The following is a 21,695-nucleotide window of genomic DNA, read 5'->3' as shown; positions in this document are numbered from 1 at the left end:
TGGGGGGCAGAGAGGCTGAAAGCTCTGCTCCCTCTGGAGCTGAGACGGCCAGCGGGTATAGTGAGATGGAGGGAGGAAGACGATATGAGGGTGCAGGATGGCGTGGCATTGTAAAGGAGGTCGGAGAGGTAGAGAGGGGCAATGTTATGAACGGCCATGTAGGTGTAGAGTAGGAATTTGTTGTTGATTCTATGGTTTATTGAGAGTTACTGAAGGACGGGGGGTGATGTGATGGTGAGAGGGGTTTTTGGTGATGATGCGTGCAGCAGAGTTATGGACTAGCTAAAGTTTATGGAGGGACTTGTGAGGTAAACCGTAGAGGAGGGAATTGCAGTCATCGAGGCGTGAGGTGGCAAGGCTATGAACAAGGATGGCAGTGGTGTGGGGGGTGAGGGAGGGACGAAGACCGTTGATGGAGCTCAGGTGAAACTGAGGAACTGTCAATGGAAAGAGAGAACTTTAAAGAAGGTAGATTTGGTTTTGAGGGATCACTGCATTTGCATCTTTATCTTGCTTTCAACTCCAAAATGACATCAATGGTAAATACCCTGTCTCGTGTCTCAGCAGGTGCCGGCATTATAAACGTTTCATCCATCTCCTGCTAAAAACCCACCTGCCAATCACGCGTCCCTCCCGGGAATCGTCCGTCATCTGGCGAGAACCATTCTCGCCCAACGAGGAAATTAGCAGCTCGCGACACTTCTAGCGTGGCGGGACGTGGCGCGCCGACGAGCGAGAACATTGCGCGCTAGGCGTCAAGGGGGAGTTCAGATTTGAAAAGAGGACAAATCAGTATGCGTGGAAAATGGAAGATGAGAAATGAAAAATCCCCAAGGAAATGCTGTTTATCGTTCTAAAGAATGCAAACTTTTTTGAAAAAAATGGTATGGCTTTTTTTGCTGTTCTGATTTTCCAGTACTGTCACGAACCACGAATAAGAACCCAATAGCGTAACGTACTCACAGTTTATTAGGGAGAGAAGGAATGCGCGCAGACTCGATCCGCGGATCGATGGTCGCGGAAATCCAAACAAAAGCGTGGTCAAAATCAAACAGATCAGGCCGAAAATAAATTTGTCAACGCGTTTCAGCCGGTGTCCATGGGCGGGGCCAATTGGGCGCCGTGGCAACCATGATAGAAGCTGGCGCCACACGGCTGGGACCAATTGGGCGCCATGGCAAACGTGACAAGTACAGGGAACCATCCTGATAGCCTGGTTCACTTTCCATGGTCTTACAACTTCTCTGATTTGCATAGTGCATTGTCTTCTGCTCTTAAAGCTGACAACTACTTTTTGGTACGTGCTAGCTTGAAGGGTTCCCAGTTTGATATGCATCACTTGTCAATACCAGAACAGAAACAGGACCCACTCGCGTAACGTTTCTCACAGTTTTATTGGGAAGAAGGGAAATGAGTGCACGCAAGATCCGGTGATCGCTGGTCGCGGGGAGCAGGTCGCTCTGAATGCAGAAGTGGGACTTTGGTGGCGAGCGATGGCGATGTTGGGAACAGAAAAAAACGGGTCAGTAGCCGGGATAGAAGAGCAAAAAACGTGATCGGGATCAGAAACAAGTCAAAAGCCAGGAGAGGAGAGTAGACGTGGTCGAGATAAAAAATGGATCGTTATTCGGGACGGGAGAACGGATGTGGTCGAGATCAAAACAGGGCTTAACAGGAGACAAACAGGAGCAAAGAACAGGGCATGCGAAAATAGGGCTTGCCATGTAAAAACAGAGATACGCAGACGGACCGACAAAGGGGTACTGACAGGACAGAGTTTAAATACTGACAGGGAGCCAATCTGTCAACAAGCTGCAGCCGGCGCCACACGGGCAGGGCCAATTGGGCGCGTTGGCAACCGTGACACACGGGCGGGGCCAATTGGGTGCCATGGGCATCGTAACATCACTAAAATATCGACTTATGTTATCACTATGTTGTTGCTATTTTATTACAAGGTTGTACTTATTAGAAGTAAAACAGACCTTTAATATGAATGTAAACATTGTGATGTATCCGGTGGGCAGAGCTAAGCCTTGGGAGACGATTTGGCTACAAGCATAAACGCTAAAATGTTAGCTTTTTATCGTCAAAATGAATGGCTTTGACGATATTGTCACGGTTGCCATGGTGCCCAATTGGCCCCCGCCGTGTGGCGCCAGCTTCTGTCACGGTTGCCAGGGCGCCAAATTGGCCCCGCCCATGGACACCAGCTGAAACTCGTTGACAGATTGCTCCCTATGACTACCCTAAACGCTGTCCTGTGAGTCGCCTTTTGTCGGAGCGTCTGCGAAACTCTGTTTGACACGTCACGCCCTGAGAATCTCAGTTTTTCCAGTGCTTTTGCTCTTGTTTTGCCAAGCCCTGTGAATCTCCGTTTTTTCCTGTATTTTTGCTCCTGTTTTGCTCTCGCCACGATCTGTTTGAGTTTGACCACTTCCGCATTTCGAACAATCTACTCCCCGCAACCAACAATCTCCGGATCGAGTGTGTGCTCCTTTCTCTTCTCCCTAATAAACTGTGGGTATTGTTACGTGAGTGGGTTCTGCTTCCTGTTTTCTGTCCTGTTCCTGACAGATATGGTTTAATATCCTACCAGCCGAAGGTGGAGGCAAATCATGACACTTTGCTGGTCAAAAGACTGAGTAAACCAAGCTGTAGTTTCTGTTAGTTGGATGTTAAAATGTGGTCATGTTGTTTGTTTGTGTGCCAGAATTGGAGAAAAAACTTTGTGGTCATACATTATTTTACAGGATCGCAGAGAACCGTAGTTCAATGTATTCAAACGAAAAGATTAGACTGAGGCAATTTTCATTCCGGTTCTATCCTACTGAAACATAAAACCTTTTCGCGAAAAGCGCAAAGGATTTACTAAGGAGTGTCAAAGAGCTGCATGTAGCTTCAGAGCAAGTTTAGCTGGTTGAGAAGTCCAACTTTGTTGGCGATAGAAAGCATCTTCCTCTGTTTAGCCAATCAAAATGCAGAACACGACGCACGATGAAAATTCGTGAAGTAGCGAAACCGGGATAAGTAAACCACGATACTGTATTGACACTACTGTAAACAATAGGGACATCATGTCTTTTTTCACCTCTGACAGTGAAACGGTGTACGTTTTCAAAGGGCTGACCTTTCCTTGAACCCGAATCCAATCTCCAGAAGAATCCGCACACATAACCCCCAACCGCCTCACTTCCCCCGCCACCTCCTCCACCCTTTATTACACATTCTATCTCAGCACCAGCGCAGCCATAAAACAAATGAGCCGACGCTTCCAGATAGGGAGCCTTGGTTGTTTTTTTGTCCCTCACAGGTTTGCAGCACTCATGACGCTTTAGGGAGAGTTACTTTAGAATTGTAATCCGATACAGTAACTATTTACATGTTAAAAAATGCAATCAGTAAAGTAATCCGAAATACCATAATCTTGCAGTCATTTCACTTTAGTACTTTCGATTATTTTTGGATTACTCCAATACTGAATATGTTAATAAAAGACAAAAAAAACATAATATAAATACAATTTCTATTTTTTTTAAGATAAATGAACAGCGTAAAAAGAATTGGAGAAAACCAGGGTCGGTTAGTTGCTTCTAGTTCTACAAAAAGTGCTTACATTTTAACAACCTTGTATAGTTTATTGAGCAAAAATCCAATTTCTGTCATGATTACTGATGTGAATCACCTGTGCCCGCTCCTTTGGCGCCAACTGCCTTAGACTCTGATTGGCTCTCTGTCCCTATTTAAACCCACTCCTTTCTGTCACCTGTTGTCAGTCCGTTTGCGAACCTCAGTTAACACTAGGCAAGCCTTTTCCGACCCTGACTCCCACCTGTTCTTGCTCGTGTCTGTCCCCCGGCTCCGACCCGTTTTTGATACTGATCACGTCTACTCTCCGTTCCTGGCCTACAACCCAGACCACGTTTTTGCTCTCCTGTCCCGGCTACTGACCTGTTTTCCGTTCCCGACACCGCCATCGCTTGCCACGGAAATTCCACTTCAGCGTTCAGAGCGACCTGCTTACCGCTTCCAGCAATAATCGGATCGTGGGCGCAACAATTTCTCGATCTTCTAATAAAACTTATGAGAAACGCAACGCAAGTGGGTCCTGTCTCCGTTCTGGTCTTGAGAATTTATCTTTTACATGACTGACAAGATATGCTTGGTTTTAGTTCACACTAGGAACCAAATATTGTTTTAAATGCACCAAGTTTTAGCTTTCTAAATTTCCAACAAACTCTGGGATTTCTTGTGTTTTGTCGTGTAAAACTTGTGTTCAAGTGTTTGAAGTGGGGATGCCAAACCTCTTGGCAATATTCACATTCTGTCACGGTTGCCTTGGCGCCCAATTGGCCCCGCCCGTGTGGCGCTAGCTGCGGCTCATTGACACATTGGCTTTCCATCTATTTAAGCTCAGTGCTCTCATTCTTTCTTTATAATTATAATAATTTCCTTTGTATTGTCATTCTTTGTAACAATGTACACAGAACGAAATGTCGATACACCTGACCCGTTGTAGCGAGTCGATGCAGCCGCAGCCAGAGGGCGCCGCCATTATACCAATTAGGTATCAGTCTGTCAACGAACCTCTGCCCCGCAAGACGTGGGTTTTGACTCGGTCCTGTTGGTATTCCCTGTCCGGTATTGTTCCCGTTTATTTTTGTCCTGTTTAATATCGGTTTCCAGTTTCGTTCCCGTCTATTTTTGTCCTGTTTATTATTCTCTCCAGTTTGGTTCCTGTCTAGTTGGTCCTGTTTATTTTCGATACCCTGTTTCATTTTCAATCCTGTCTGTCCCGTCCTGTCCGGTATCGACACCATCTGTCCGATATCTACTCGGGCAATTGGTATCGATTTCGTCGGCCTCTGCCTTCCTATCATTTTACGCCAGACTGCTGCCTAACGTGCATGACTCCCCATTTCCCGTAAAATAAAAGGCTTGTGTGGGAAACGTCACGCGTTTGGGTCCTAATCCTGTTCTGATTCATGACACATTTACTAGGCTATGTTCAACATTCTCATGATATAACAATACAATGACGGTATAGTGATTTGGAACAATGATTCACTGCAAAATACAAAAAGAAGACAATACATCATACAGTGCCGTGAAAAGGTATTTGCCCCCATATTGATTTCTGTGTTTTTCCATATTTATTATTCACAAGTGAGATACTGCTTTGCTACCTCATGACCTGGACCACTTGCTGTAGTTGACGGAATAATGAATTCTGGTGTTTACTAGAAGATCCTGAAGGACAACGTCTGGACATCAATTCGTGGCCCTCGAACTCAAGCACTTTTGGATCATGCAGCACGACAACAATTTAAAACATACCAGCAAATCCACCTTTGAACGCCTTAGATAAACCAAAATGAAGGTTCTGGACTGGTCAAGTCAAAGTCTGGATTTTAATCCAATTGAGATGCTGTGGTGTGACCTTAAACAGGCAGTTCATGGTAGAAAACCCTCCAATATGGCTGATTTGAAAAAATATTGCAAAGAAGAATGGGCCAAAATTCCTTCACAGCGTTGTGAAAGACTTATTACCAATTATCGTAAACATTTGATACCAGTTATGGCTGCCAAAGGTGGCTCAACTCTCTATTTGGTACAGGGGGCAATTACTTTTTCAAATTGGGCCAGATGATTTTTGATTTTTGTGTGTGTTCTCTAAAAAAATGGAATCAAGATTTCAAAACTGCATTTCGTATTTTCTTGGGTTCTCTCTTGGTGTTATTATAATTGGTTTGATGATATGAAACCTTTGTGAGTGATAAATATGCAAAAACACAGAAATCAGGAAAAGGGACAAAACGTTTTCAATGCACTGTATTTACTTGTCCCTAGCGCGCAACTTTTTGCCCTCACGAAACTACAGGCTCATGCCAATTCAACCAAATGAGTGCTACAATGAAGGAGAACTAAAAACAAACCAAAAGAGAAGTGATTTTACCTGCAAAACAGTGTACGAGTTGGCTGTCTGTACAATATACGTAAGAGATTCGAACGTTACATCTCATTCTCTCTCCAGTGTCAGTGAAACTATAATAAATACAACTATAGATATGTATATATTGTTTTAAATTAAATTGTAATCCTGCAAAGCAATCTTTATTTTTTTAGAAAATATATCTGTCATTTGATTACGTGTCAGGACCAGAACGGAGACAGGACCCACTTGCGTTACGTTTCTTTCAGTTTTATTGGAAGAAAGGAAACGGTTGCCCCCAAGATCCGGTGATCGCTCCGAACGCGGAAGTGGGACTTCCGTGGCGAGCGATGGCGATGTCGGGAACAGAAAAACGGGCCAGTAGCCGGGACAGGAGAGGCAAAAACGTGGTTGGTGTCGGAAGCGAGTCGTAAGCCAGGAAAGGAGAGTAGACGTGGTCGGGGACAAAAAAGGTCGAAAGCCGGGACAGGAGAGTAGACGTGGTCAGATTTAAAACGGGTCGTGGCCAGAGACAGACGGTAGCAAAAACGGGACAGGTGGGAGTCAGGGTAAAAAATAAAGGCTTGCCTAGTGTAAACTGAGGTTTGCAGATGGACTGACCACAGGGGACAGAAAGGAGTGGGTTCAAATAGGGACAGAGAGCCAATCAGAGTCCGAGGCAGTTGGCGCCAAAGGAGCGGGCACAGATGAAGCATATCGGTAATCATGACATTACGTCTTTTATTCTGTAACGGTAACGGAATAGAATTACATTTTTCAAGATCCTAATTACATAATGCAGTTTCTCCCCAATAATAAAAAATGGGTTCATATTACAAGGTTTGCATCGTTTTCATATCCCGCCACGTCCGCAGAGGTGAGCTAGCAACTGTCTCGGCGTAATGAATGGCCGGTTTTCGGCACGGTGTCTGCAAGGCTTGATAAGAGCACTTCACTTTTAGCCTATCTGTCCTATCGCTACAAAACAAAGCACAAAAGAGAAGGCGGGAAAAATAAAGAGAGGTCTCACTCCCCCCCATCTCTGAAACATTAGCATTTTTATTAGCATGTTGTTGTTATTATTTACTTCCCTGAAACTATGGACTAAGACACCGCACGGACTCGGGAACAAGGAGTATTTTTTGTGGTATTTGTTTTGTCCACGACTACGTCTACTGTCCCGTTCTGGCTTATGACTCGTTACCGACCCCGACCACGCCTTGCTCTTCCAGTCCCATCTACCGACCAAAAAATAAAACTCACAGTAAAGCGAGTAAAATTACAATATGATAGATGGCAGATAATTTTGCTATACTATAATATTTTATCGGTGCGATTGAAAAAAATCTGGATGGATTTTAACGATAATGTATGATATACAGTCATATTAACAGGGTTGGGTAGGGTTACTTTAACTGGATTACTTTCAATTACTTTTGGATTACTCCAATACCAAATATGCTAATAAAAGACAAAAGAAACTAAATACTGCGATTGGCTGGCAACCAGTTCAGGGTGTCCCCTGCCCACTGCCCGATGATTGCTGGGATGAGCTCCAGCACCCCGCGACCCTACTGAGGATAAGCGGTGTAGCTAATGAGATGAGATGAGATAAACTAAATATGAATAAAATTTCAAAATTTTGTGCAGGCTTGGGGAGTAACGGAATACATGAAACGGCAAAAATGATGTTGGCAAGCTGTTTGGATTTATTTTCATTTTGTTTCTGTCGCATTTTATGTTAGTTTTGCCGGAGATCAAAGAGATCAAAGCCAGGGGAGAAAGCTTACCACGTGTTGTGAGTCATCATTTTATTCATATTTAGTTTCTTTTGTGGGAGGAAAACCGCAAAAGAAACTGAATATGACATGCATTTCAGGTGCATTGGCCGGTCCAAATTGTCCCTAGGTGGGAATGAGCGAATGAGTTGTCTGTCCCTGTGTGCCCTGCGATTGGCTGGCAACCAGTTGAGGGTGTCCCCGGCCCACTGCCCGATGATTGCTGAGATGGGCTCCAGCACTCCTGCGACCCTACTGAGGATAAGCGGTGCAGCTAATGAGATGAGATGAGTTTCTTTTGTCTTTTATTAGCATATTTGGTATTGGAGTAATCCAAAAGTAATTGAAAGTAATCCCAACCCTGCATATTAACTACAATGGTTTCTCCCATGCAAAAGTGCGAGAGTGGAAGTAGAGGTTGAGTAATTAGTTGATTGGAGGACCTGGACAGGATAATTGAGAGGGAGATTGGAAAATAGGGTGGAGGCTCTGCAAGCGCTAAACCATGACACATGTTTTATGAGTTCCAAAAAAACGGTAAAAGTGACCAGTATCTGCACAAAACCCCTCAACCTTGTCCATTCCATTTCTCTACAGGTAGCATCGTGTACCTTGGGATGATGTTCGGAGCCTTTTTTTGGGGCGGCCTCTCTGACAAGCTGGGTCGCAAACAGTGCCTGCTGATATGCTTGTCCACCAATGGTTTCTTCGCCTTTCTCTCCTCTTTTGTGCAAGGCTACAGCACCTTCCTTTTTTGCCGCATGCTGTCGGGGTTCGGGTGAGTCCTCAGTTGACAAAGAAAGAGAGAAACCGTCGCGGTTTTAAACTGTAATTACGACTGATTTTCGGCAGGATCGGCGGCGCGGTGCCCATCGTTTTTTCCTATTTTGCCGAGGTCCTCGCCCGGGAGAAGCGTGGTGAGCATCTGAGCTGGCTCTGCATGTTCTGGATGATCGGCGGCATCTACGCTTCGGCTATGGCGTGGGGCATCATACCGCACTATGGTAAGATCATGATGAAACCTTCGGTGACCGAGAGGTGCAAAACACTTTTCAGATTCAGATTCAGATATACTTTATTGTCATTCTTGTACATGTGTATACAGAACGAAATGTCCATACATCTGACCCGCACAGTTTACTTGAATGTACAGATATAAATCAAATGTTGTATTCAGTTGGAGTATTGAAGTACTAATAATGTACTAAATAATTATAGCTATGTATAGTATTATACAGTAGTGCAAAGAGTGCAAGAGGAGCAGCTAACCAGATGTGCAAAATGGGCAGTCAGGTAAACAAGTCACTATACAATAACAATAACACTGGAGTACGATAGTGCAGAGGAGAACAGATGTGTAAAGAAGTGGCTAGGCATAAGAGAACTGCCAGTAGCGCAAAAAAACAAACAAAAAAAAGATGTACAGATTAGCAGCTGTGTAGGCTTACTATGTGTGTGATTGACCATTTAACAGTCTAACGGCCAGGGGGACAAAGCTGTTGCAGAACCTGGTGGTCCTGCACTACACACTGCAGTACCTCTTCCAAAAGGCTAGCAGAGTGAACTGTCCATGATGGGGGTGAGAGGGGTCCCTAATGATGATCTTGGCTCGGGATAGGCTACCTACCTACCAACGGTCCGACCGACCGACAGACCTACTTGAATTTTAGGACATATAGAAAATAATAGTGCACAAAACCACAGAATATTCCATAATATAAAGCAGGCAAGCGCACAGTAAAATAATAATGATTATCTTTTTAAAAATTCGCATTTTTACCTGAAATTTAGACATTTTCAGTTGCGCGCCGTGTTGTTTACAGGCTTAACGGTAGCGCCCCTCCTCTTCTGCTCCATGTGCGAGTGTGTGTCTGCACAGCGACTCGCAGAAGAGGAGAAATCCGTGTTTAGACCCAGCCACAGAAACAGCGGCGCGCGAAAAATGGATGAATAACGACAGCTTCTTCAGCAAAATAATCTCGTTCTTTAACTGACGACTGGGGGGCTTGTGCAAAAAATGATTGTGCTGTTTGTGCATTATGCCTCGAGAGCGTTGTACCTCGCACATCAAGTGTTAAACATCATTACGAGACGTAGACATTAAAACGCGCTGTGTCCAGGTACAGCAAAGAAACACAGACCCTAAAACCCTTTTTCTCCCGTCTGCCTCCGTCTACGACCCGTTTTGGTCCTGACCACGTCTGCTCTTTAGATTAAACTTATTTTTTCATCATTTTGAGGGTTTAGGTTGGTGTTTGGACTCGACTTGAAGCAGGCTTTCCCTTATTTTGAACATTTTCCTGCTACACTAAGAAAGACAAAGAAAAAAAAAAAAACACTTTGAAGTCACTCTCCAGTAGTGTTCCGCCACTGTTTCTGTGTCATTTTTGTTCAGCTCTTCTCAGTTATTTTGATAAATTACTGGTATTTTTACGAAAAATGCCCCTCTCCCCCGAACAGAAGCGATCAACACAGGCCAAGAGCGCCCTCTTGCGGTTTAGTCTGATAATAACATGTGAAATTATATACATACCGGTAATAAAATTGAAAATTAGTTATTGATATAATTATATGTTAGTAATATTACAAACAAGTTGCACCTGGAGTATAAGTCGCACCCCTGGCCAAACTATGAAAATAATTGCGATTTATAGTCCGTAAAATACAGTATTTAATCGATTGTTGGCATTGATTTAATCCTAAAAATAAGGTGAAATGCTTTTAAAATTGGAATTCATACCTGTCAACCTGTACATTTTTGCCCTATAAAGTACATTTATTATGCGTTTTAAGACGTCTGTACAGAAAATCTGTACGGAAAAATGCAAATTTGTCAATTATGGGTACAATCCGGTAAACACGTATCACGAAACGGCAAATCAATCAAGTCAAACGAGTTCGCCGCGGTATCCTCTATCTCGGTTTCGTTTCTTTTTTTGTTGCAAACGAAGCGTGCGGTTTAATGCTACTGTGCGCATGCGTCTGCCGCCTGGGGATTTCCCATCATGCATCGTTCCGGAAAAAAAAAAAAATAGTGTGAGATTATTTTGTATTTTGTAAGGGAAAAGCCAACGTTTTGTAAGGGCATGGAGCCGTGGAGGTTGACAGGTACAGTGGATCCTCGGTTCTCGACCATAATCCGGTCCAGAACCCTGTTCAAAAACCGATTTGTTCGATCACCGAAATCATTTTTCCCATTAAAAATGATGTAAATCGTTTTAATCCGTTCCAACACCCTGAATGTTTACCCTAAATGTTTAACGTAAACATAAAGCTAACCCAGGCTAATCGTACGTTCACGTTATCGTAATCTTCCGTACGAAAGATTCCCCTAACATGAACGTGTAAGAATAAAAAAAATCAGGTCGTTTACAAGTCATTTAGCACCGGGGTCTCCACAACAAGTGGTGAGCCGTTCATTGGAAAGGGGGCTCCGTTCCAACACCCACAATGTTGGGCTCCGTTCCAACACCCAGAATGTTTATCGTAAACTTAAAGCTAACCCAGGCTAATCGTACGTTCGCGTTATCGTAATCTTATGAATAGGATTTCTTACCTTTGTGGTGGTTAGCAGAAGGCGCTCGCACACCTCCTTCATATTTGGTTATTATTTCTTTCTTAAATGCAATAGTTGTACGCATTACTTTTCTTTTTTCACCTGTAGCAACTTTGCTACTTGCACTGACTTTCTTCTGAGGCATAATAGGGGGCTAAAACACCCGTACGCCGCTCAGCATCGCACCCTAGCGTACGCACTCACGCATTACCGGGGTTCGAACTCCGATTTTTTTTGACCGAATTTTTGGTCGGACACCGATTTGTTCGAACTGAGAGGCGTTTGAAAACCGAGGTTCCACTGTATTTGAAATGTAGTTACCGTATCTTCATTTCATTATTCGTAATTACCAGCTTATTTAAAACAGCGAGAAGAAATCCTAATATAGACAAACTCGAGTCCGAGAATTTACTTTACTCTATCGAAAAACCGAGCGGGAGTCCCCGATTGATTTTTCCGGACTTTCTGCTGATTAACTCATTTGCGCATCGACGGACCGTTCCTCGAGAGGCAACTCACGCCGTACGATAAGAAGAAAAAGGAAAACGCTGTGTTAAACAAAATCGATCCTCACAGAGATAATGACGGTATTTTCCTCTCCCCTCTTTTCTTGAAAGACGATGCTTTCAATGGTCAGTTCGTCTTCCGTGTGTGCGGATACGATAAAAATAACGACTGAGAGCTCAAAACACGCCAGTAAAATAACGCCGATCCAAGGTGTCACGGCCTAAGAGATTAGGACAAGGGCGGGGGCTAAAATAGTAGGGGGCGCTTGATTTATGAACTCATGGTGAGGGATAACGGAAAGGTATTGGATAGAGGGAGGTATCCTGAGAGAGAAAATACAAGGTAAATGATGAAAAAAGGATTTTTGAGTGGCGAAGATAAGGATTTGTCAACTGTTAGGGCAGAAACGAGAAACAAATGACTCGCAGAAGAGGAGAAATACGTGTTTTGAAATCCGTGTTTTATTTAAATGGTTTTCCGAGGAAGCCCCCACTTCCTAATTTTGCTCCCTGTATCCGGCGAATGAGAGTGTGTAAGTGGCCCCTGAGTTGGTGCAATAAAAACAAATGACAGTAGAACCTCGGGATATGACATTAATCCCTTTCCCGCATTTGCTGTATAACGGGGAGTAGAAAACCCATTATAGACAATTCTGATCCGACAGATAAAAACAATAAAATAACAAAAAGTATATGGTAACCGTGTGTAACATACATGCATCTCGTTAGACAACATTAGGAATAAATATACATGTAACATTACATAAGTTTACTCACCTTTGGTGTGCTGTGACTTGAGCTTGTCAGAACCAGAACAGAAACAGGACCCAATCGCGTGACGTTCTCACACAAGCCTTTTATTTTACGGAAATGTGGAGTCATGCACGTTAGGAAGCCGGTCTGGCGTGGAAAGACAGGAAGCCAGAGACCGATGAGACCGATTCCAATTGCCCGAGTTGATATTGGACAGATGGGGTCGATACCGGACAGGGAGGTACAAATCAGGATATCGATAATTAACAGGAGAAACCAGACGGGAGCGAAAACTGAAGAAAATAACAAACTGGACCAAAATAGACGGAAACAAAACTGAACCCGAAATTAAACGGGACAAAAATAAACAGGAACAATACCGGACTGAAGATATCAACAGGAAAACAGGACCGAGTCAGAACCCACGTCTTGTGGGGCAGAAGTTCGTTTGACGGGCTGACACCCAAAGAGAGCGCTGAGCTTTACATAAACAGAAATCCAATCTATCAACGAGCCGCAGCTGTCGCCCCACGGGCGGGGGAAATTGGGCACCATGGCAACCGTGACACACATGGGCGCGGCCAATTGGGCGCCATGGCAACCATGACAGAGCTGGTGGAACGAAATCTTGGTTTGGGGGAAACGGCGGGATAAAAATGCAAATAACTGTAAACTTTCCACTTGCAAGAATTGTTATCCCCTTAGAATATTTATTCGCTTTAATCGCCTAGTCGTCCCAATCTTCGATTGGTTGGGACCATGCAACAAGGGTAGTGATTTTTCTGCGTCGTATTTCACCAAACAATTCCATGACTCTCTTATCATCAACAGATATTGGTCGTCATTTTATCGGTATTGAATCGAAAACAAGTAGCATTCAAAACTCCGGTTCCTCGGCACCCTCCAAATGGCCTTTGCTCCAAGCTAGGTTTCTTTGGTTTCGGGTTGCGTTAGCGTAAAGGAACGCCAACCGCATCGGTGTAGTTAAGGTAAAGCGCGCCGGGAGCGCTTGATTTATGAACCTTCCGTGAGGGATAATGGAAAGGTGAAGAGATGCGGCGCGGCAGTCTGAGAGAGAAACAACGGCTTTGCGCTTTTAATGGAAAGCTGGAAGGCGTTCGATATATAACCGGCCGCTTTGATGAAGTACCCCGAACGGGCAAAGCACTTATCAGGGGGAGTCGTGAGACACGCACTTGAAGAAATAGCAGCCACTTCCAGGACAAAACTAAACTTATTGAGAAAGGTGACAATAAAGATTATGAGAAGGAAAACGTGCGTGGACTATATATTGGATCGCGGCTGTGCCTACACGGGTGTTTATTAAAGGGACTCGTGGCACCATCGCCACGGTATTTAAAACATTTTTTTATAAGCATTGTCCCGAGCGGCAAAACATCAAAATATGTTTTATTTGTTTTATTCCAAAAAACACTATAAAGGTTTGGTCGCCGGTCCTCATCAAGTATCAAGCCTCTGGGAATGATTTAAGTGTGAAAATGTCAGGAACCAGAACAGATACAGGACCCAATCGCGTGATGTTCTCACACAAGCCTTTATTTGACGAGAAATGGGGAGTCATGCACGTTAGGTAGCCGGTCTGGCTTGGAAGGACCGTAAGCCAGAGACCGACGAGATCGATAACAAATCAGGATTACGAAAATAAACAGGAGGAACTAGACGGGAACAAAAAAAGGAAGTAACTAAAAAACAGGACAAAAACAGACGGAAACAAAACTGGAACCAGAAATTAAACAGTACAAAAATAAACGGGAACAATGGGACTGGAGATATCACAGGAAAACAGGACCGAGTCAGAACTTACGTCTTGTGGGCAGAAGTTCGTTTGATGGGCTGACGCTGAAGCAAGAGAGTGCTGAGCTTTATACAAACAGAAAGGCAATTTCTCAACGAACGGCAGCTGACACCACATGGGCGGGGCTAATTGGGCACCATGGCAACCGTGACACATACAGGCAGGGCCAATTGGGCACCACGGCAACCGTGACACACACAGGCGCGGTCAATTGGGCGCTATGGTAACCATGACAGAAAAATCACCATTATATGGCTTAGGAGTGGCTTTGTCCACACATCAAGGAAGCCCCCATTTCCTAATTTTGCTCCCTGTATCCAGGGAATGAGAGTGTGTAAGCGTCCCCTTAGTAGGTGCAATGAAACAGAGTGGTGACAAAAGCGAATATATAAATAAGGACAGACAGACGCTTCAAAAAAGCAAGTCCTACGTCATCTTCGGGTCAGAAGAGTTTTCATGCACGTCCGCATGAACCCGATTGCAATGGTGACCTTCACTTTTAAAAGCCATATTAAACATCAACAAACATTACTTCACAGACTTTTCACCCCATAAAGAGATTAACTTCTCCATCGTAGTTCTGTACCCGTACCCGGAAAGATTATTAAGGGATAAATTGTCCGGACCAGAACGGAGACAGGACCCACTTGCGTTGCGTTTCTCACAAGTCTTTATTGGAAGGAAGAGAATGATCTGGTGTTCGCTGGACGCGGGAATCAAGTCACTCTGGTACTCGGATTGTGCTCTGAACGCGGAAGTGGATATTCCGCGGCGAGCGATGGCGGTGTCAGGGACGGAAAAAGCAGGTCGGTAGCCGGGACAGGAGAGCAAAAACGTGGTTGGGGTCGAAAGTGAGTCGTAAGCCAGAAAAGGATAAAAGACATAGCCAGGGTGTTAGATATTTAAAATATTAAAATGTACCGTTTACCAAACTTTTCGAATTAGTTATCTGACTCCATTAACCAAACACAACCTTCATTCACCTAACAATGCGTGCTCTTTTCTTGATGTGAAAAGATGGCCAAGAGACAGGCATTTCCACACGGGGGCAGATTTAATTTCTTGAATAATTCAACTACCGTATTTTCCGCACTATAGGGCGCACCGGGATATAGGGCGCACCCCCCAAAAAATAGTTTTTGGTCCTATATCTTCCATAGATAAGGCGCACCGGATTATAAGGCACTACAATGGGAACGTCGACAAAACAGTCAGATGTTTCAGTCAAACTGATTACCCCCTTAACATTCCCAAAGCTTGCAAATAAGCAAATACGTGTCGTAGACACGTGCGGATGCGGTGTCCGTACGATGTCACTCAAATGCGTCATTTCAAATATCATTCGGAAGGTTGAAGTCTTGGGATTCAAGAAATGCCAAACATTTCTATGTTTCTATTTTCTTTTTCGCTCACAACTTTACTGTGCATATGACAATAAACACTTGGAATTGAGTTTCATTCACTCAACTCATCACAGCAACATCAAGATCGTTCTAAAACAAGATACCGAGAAAATATAAAGCCGCATAACTCACCTAAGTTCTCACGTTCAATAATGATACGCAATCATGGTCTTCTTACAACCGTTAGTGAAGTAAATCCAGGAGAGTAAATTATTTGCAAATACAGACTAATAAAACATGTTTCTTTATGGTATACTTTAGCAAGCTTGCTAAGCTTGCTACGCCATTCCTAAACTCGGCCAATTGCAGGGTTTGTTTTGGCCATCTAGCCTATTGGAGGCTCTGAATAACTTCAGCCAATAGCGATCGATTTAACTGATTTTTGACACATCTTTTTCGGCCAATTGCAGGGTTTGTTTTGGCCATCTAGCCAATCTGAGGCTCCGAATAACTTCAGCCAATAGTGATCGATTCAAATGATGATTGACACATTGGTTAGCCAATGAAACGCCGGTATATAAATCCCAGCATACACCGTGGACTTGCTACGCCATTGCTAAACTCGGCCGATTGCAGGGTTTGTTTTGGCCATCTAGCCAATCCGAGGCTCCGAATAACTTCAGCCATTAGTGATCGATTCAAATGATGATTAACACATTGGTTAGCCAATGAAACGCCGGTATATAAATCCCAGCATACACCGCGGACTACTCCACGTTCGGGGTAAAATCGAGTCGGCGGCTGTTGAGTAAGTTGCGAGACCTTGCGAATTTAATATTGAGCCATATATAAGGCGCACTGTGTTATAAGGCGCATGGTCAGCTTTTGAAAAAAAATAAGATTTTTAGGTGCGCCTTACAGTGCGGAAAATACGGTAAGTGAACTCCATCGAATTAGTGTCGCTTCAGTCTCCGTCGAGCCTTTTCGTTTCCATTTTATTTTTTGCTGGCAATTGTGCGGACAGCAAAGTAAGAATTTTATCATGCAGGGAAACGGGGTTATTTACTGTGCATATGACAATAAACACTTTGAATTGAATTTAGTTTAAAAATAGACTCATCACAGAAACATCAAGATCGTTCTAAAACAACATATCGGGAAAATATAAACCCGCATAGCAAGTTCTCTTGCAGCCTTCACGTTCATTAATGATACGTAACCATGGTCTTTTTAAGACCGTCAGTGTAGTAAATCCAGGAGAGTAAAATATTTACAAATACAGAATAGTAAAAAATGTTTTCTCTATGCCGTAGTGCAACCCAACTGTGTGATTCACATTCATTTTTCTCGGCCAATTGCAGGCTTTGTTTCGCCCCTTTAGCCTAAGCGAGCCTGTAAATGATAAAAAGGATCCGCCCCCTATATCTCCGAATAACTTTAGCCAATAGTGACTGACTCAAATGATGATTGACACATTGGTTAGGAAATGAAACGCCGGTATATAAATCCCAGCATACACCGCGGACTACTTCGCCTTCGGGGGAAATGGTCTTCTTACAACCGTGAGTGTAGTAAATCCAGGTGCGTAAAATATTTACAATTACAGAATAGTAAAAAATGTTTTCTCTATGCCGTAGTGCAACCCAACATGTGATTCACATTCATCTTTTTCGGCCAATTGCAGGCTTTGTTTCGCCCCTTTAGCCTATGCGAGCCTGTAAATGATAAAAAGGATCCACCTTCTTTACCTCCGAATAACTTTAGCCAATAGTGACTGATTCAAATGATGATTGACACATTGGTTAGGAAATGAAACGGCGGTATAAAAATCCCAGCCTACGTCGTGGACGACTTCGGCTTCAGGGGAAAATCTAGTCAGCGGCTGCTTGCATTAGTTGTGACTTAATATTGATCCATACATAAGGTGCACTGTATTATAAGGCGCAAAATAAAGGCTTTTAGGTGCGCCTTATAGTGCGGAAAATACAGTAATTTGTATTTGATCGTAAAAAATCCTTTATAGTCAAATTTGTAAAATCCTTCAGGGGACAAAAAGAGGTCGGAAGCCGGGACGGGAGAGCAGACGTGGTCAGGATAAAAAACGGGTCGTAGCCGGGGACAGACGGGAGCAAAAAACGGGACAGGCAGGAGTCAGGGTCGAAAAAGGCTTGCCTAGTGTTCACTGAGGTTCGCAGACGGACTGACGAAAGGGGACAGAGGGGACTGGGTTCAAATACTGATCAGGAGCCAATCAGAGTAGGTGCCAAAAAAGCGGGCACAGCGGAGTCACATCAGTAATCATGACATAAATGAAAAAGTACCATCCGTCTTTTTACTTATCGTAAGACTTGATTGAGGAGGTACATTAATGTGACATCATCAAGGTCAATTGATTGGACAGCGCTATTTCACTTTTTTTTCCTGCTGCATGACGCAGTGTTTTTCGGGGAATGGGTTTCGCCGCAGTGCTTTTTACATTGACTGGAAAAGAGTAAAGACCAGATGTGTGTGTGTGTGTGTGGTGTCTCTTTTTCATCGTCCCTAAAAAGTAAACTGTAAAATCTGCTACTGTGACCGGTTTTTGATACAGTATGTGTTTGTTGCAGAGTAAGGCCGATATGTTTCCGTCACGCACGCGTGTATTTTTGTGTGTTGTCGGAGGCGTTTTCACTTACTGTAGAGTAGCCACATAAATCACGTCGAGTATCGCAGCCAGTCAGCCATTGCCGACAGTCCATTATAGCTGGAATCCTCCTAATGAGTTTTTTACAGGACCGGGCAGAAGGAAGCTCATAACGGCAACGGAAAAACACGTCACTCTAAAGCTAACGTGCTGGTACTATAAAAATCGACAATGTCAATGTGCCTCTCGAATGAGTTAATTAGCTATTTTATAGCTTAAATTGACTGTCAAAAGCCGGGATAATTGAAGTACATTAAGTTGGAAAATGGTATGTTACGAAACAGATCCAATGAATCAAAGTAATGTTATTTTATTGTGTTACAATATGTATTTTTCTGATACAGTGGAACCTCGGTTCTCGACCATAATCCGTTCCAGAACCCTGTTCGAAAACCGATTTGTTCAATCACCGAAATCGTTTTTCCCATTAAAAGTAATGTAAAATCGTTTTAATCCGTTTTAACACCCTGAATGTTTACCATGAACGTAAACATGAAGCTAACCCAGGCTAATCGTACGTTCGCGTCAGCGTAATCTTCCGTACAAAGATTACGCTAACATGAACGTGTAAAAATAAAAAAATCAGGTCGTTTACACGTCATTTAGCACTCGGGTCTCCACAACAAGTGGTGAGTGGGTCATTGGAAAGGGGGCTCCGTTCCAACACCCTGAATGTTTTACGTAAACAAAGCTAACCCAGGCTAATTGTACGTTCTGCGTTATCGTAATCTTTTACGCTAACATGAACGTGTAAAAATAAAAAAAGGGATTATGAATAGGGTTTCTTACCTTTGTGGTGGACGGTGGGGAGAGAAAAATCATCAAAAGTTTTTCAACCTCTTCCAAAACTTACGGCAGTTGCTTGCTTATAGCGCTAACTTCCTTAGCCGCACCACTCGATTTCACAGCCTCCTTATTCTTTACTATCGTACTGATTTAGCCATGCTGTATTTACTAGCAAGTTCGGGAACTCGTACACCTCTTTCATATTTAGCTATTATGTCTTTCTTAAAGGCAATAGTTATACGAACAACTTGTCTTTTTTCACCTGTCCTGCTTGCACCGACCTTCTTCGGAGGCATAATTAGGGACTAAAACACCTGTACGCCACTTAGCATCGCACCCTAGCGTAGCGGCTTTCGAACTCCGATTTTTTGACCGAACAGCAAAGCAAGAATTTCTCAAAATTTTTGGTCGAACACCGATTTGTCTGAACTGAGAGGCGTTCGAAAACCGAGGTTCCACTGTATTATATGCTACACAAAAGTGGTGTGATGGAATTGTCATGATTGCCAATTCAAGGCAGATGTGTTTGCCCAATTGGCGCCAACAGCCCAGAGAGCTGATTGGCTAAGAGACTCCTTTTAAACCCCCGTCTTTCAAGAGGACGCCGTCAAATCGTTGCGAACCTTTGCTCCCAGCTAGGCAAGCTCATTCCGTCCGACATTTTCCTGCCCTGTTGATACCCGTTGCCGACCTGTTTCTGGACCCGATTCTGCCCTGTTCTGCCATCCCGACATCCGACCAGTTTTGCCTCGCTTCCTGCCTGACACCTGTTGCCGACCTCGTTTCTGAACTACTCCTGTCTGTTTCTGCTCCGTGACAGGAATGTGATAAGTTGCGTAACAATATGTCAAGGTACAATACATGGAGTTGGTGTCACGGTTGCCATGGCGCCCAGTTGGCCCCGCCCGTGTGGCGCTGGCTGCAGCTTGTTGACGATTGGCTTCCCCACTATTTAAACCCCGTCCTGTCAATCCCCTTTCGTCGGTCCGTCTGCGAATCTCCGTGTGTTCTAGGCAAGCCTTTTTTCCGACCCTGACCCCCACCTGTCCAGTTTTGCTCCCGTTTGTCTCCGACTACAACGCGTTTTGATCCCGATCACGTCTGCTCTCCCGTCTTGGCTTACGACTCGTTTCCGACCCCGATCACGTCTGCTCTCCCATTCTGGCTTACGACTCGCTTCCGACCCAGACCTTGTTTTTGCGCTCCTGTCCTGGCTATCGAGCCGTTTTTTTCGTCCCCGACACCGCCATCGCTCGCCACGGAAGATCCACTTCCGTGTTCGGATCACAAGCCGAGTACGAGTGCGAACCGCTTCCCGCGTAAAGCGAACTTCGGAGCGTGGGCACACCCCTTCCTCGTTCCTTCAATAAAACTTGTGGTAAATGTTACGCGATTGGGTCCTGTTTCCGTTCTGGTCCTGACAGTTAAAATATATATTGATTTTTTTACAATACGTGACATGCCTCTGTTGCTATTCGATATACTTTACTACTTAACATTAAAATTTGTCGCATTCCATCACGTCTCTTTATGATATATTGTGTTATGATACATGGTGTTATGTTACAATACAAGACATTACACTATTTTGTGATATATTACATTGCGTTACATTAATATTTGTTGTATTCCGTTACGACACTTTATGATAATCACATCATAATACAATGGGTTATAATATATTACATTACGATATGTTACATGTTGCTACTTAATACGTAAGATATTGTGTTATGATATGTTACTTTTTATTAATATTTGTCATATTCTGTTCCGTCACATTACGAAATATCACATTGCAGTGTGTTACAATATTTCGCATTATGCAATTGTACGTAACATTTCTCTCTGTTTTGATATAATACACTACGTTATATTGTTATTTCTCGTATTCTGTTACGACACTCAATCATAGTCGCATATAATACAATGCATTATAATACATCACATTATGTTACGATATGTTATATGTTGGCTATGATGTGTAATATATTGCGTTATGAGTCGTTACATTATACTTGTTACATCACCCTACAGTACGTCGTATTATGATTTGTTGCATTATATCGCCTGTTACAATACATGACATTACTCCATTTATATCACGATTGCCATGGCGCCCAATTGGCCCTGCCCGTGTGGCGCCGGCTGCGGCTGGTTGACGGATTGACTTCCCTTCTATTTAAGCTCAGTGCTCTCACTCACCCTTTGTCAGTCCGTCAACAAACCTCTGCACCCGCAAGATGTGGGTTTTGACCCTGTCCGGTTTGTGTTTCCTGTCCTGTATTGTTCCCGTCTATTTTGTCCTGTTTAATATCGATCTCCAGTGTCTGGTATTGTTTCCGTCTATCTTGTCCTGCTTGTTATTGGACTCCAGTCTCCAGCGTGTGATATCCATCCTGTCTGTCCTGTCCTGTCCGGTATCAACCCCATTTGCCCGATATCTGCTTGTGCAATTGGTACCAATCTCATTGGCCTCTGGCTTCCTGTTATTCCACGCCAGACTGCTGCCTTACGTCTTCCGCCCAACAATCGCTGAATC

At 43.7% G+C, this 21,695-nt stretch overlaps 1 protein-coding gene across 2 annotated transcripts in view; it reads left to right on the top strand.

Moving 5' to 3' along the window:
• The window catches only part of LOC148350315 (synaptic vesicle glycoprotein 2C-like), a 53,929-nt gene that overhangs the window by 14,010 nt on the left and 18,224 nt on the right, over positions 1-21,695 (top strand). For both annotated transcript variants that reach the window (XM_088356176.1, XM_088356175.1), the window contains exons 3-4: positions 8,308-8,488; positions 8,563-8,714. In XM_088356176.1, the coding sequence (XP_088212302.1) occupies positions 8,308-8,488; positions 8,563-8,714 (333 nt within the window). The remainder of the gene's footprint in view (positions 1-8,307; positions 8,489-8,562; positions 8,715-21,695) is intronic.

The sequence above is a fragment of the Urocampus carinirostris genome, chromosome 16 (genome assembly GCF_059441175.1).
Source record: "Urocampus carinirostris isolate Australia breed hairy pipefish chromosome 16, RoL_Ucar_1.0, whole genome shotgun sequence".
Lineage (NCBI taxonomy): Eukaryota > Metazoa > Chordata > Actinopteri > Syngnathiformes > Syngnathidae > Urocampus > Urocampus carinirostris.
The sequence above is the reverse complement of the archived record's forward strand: the minus strand, read 5'-3'. Positions and strand labels throughout refer to the sequence as shown.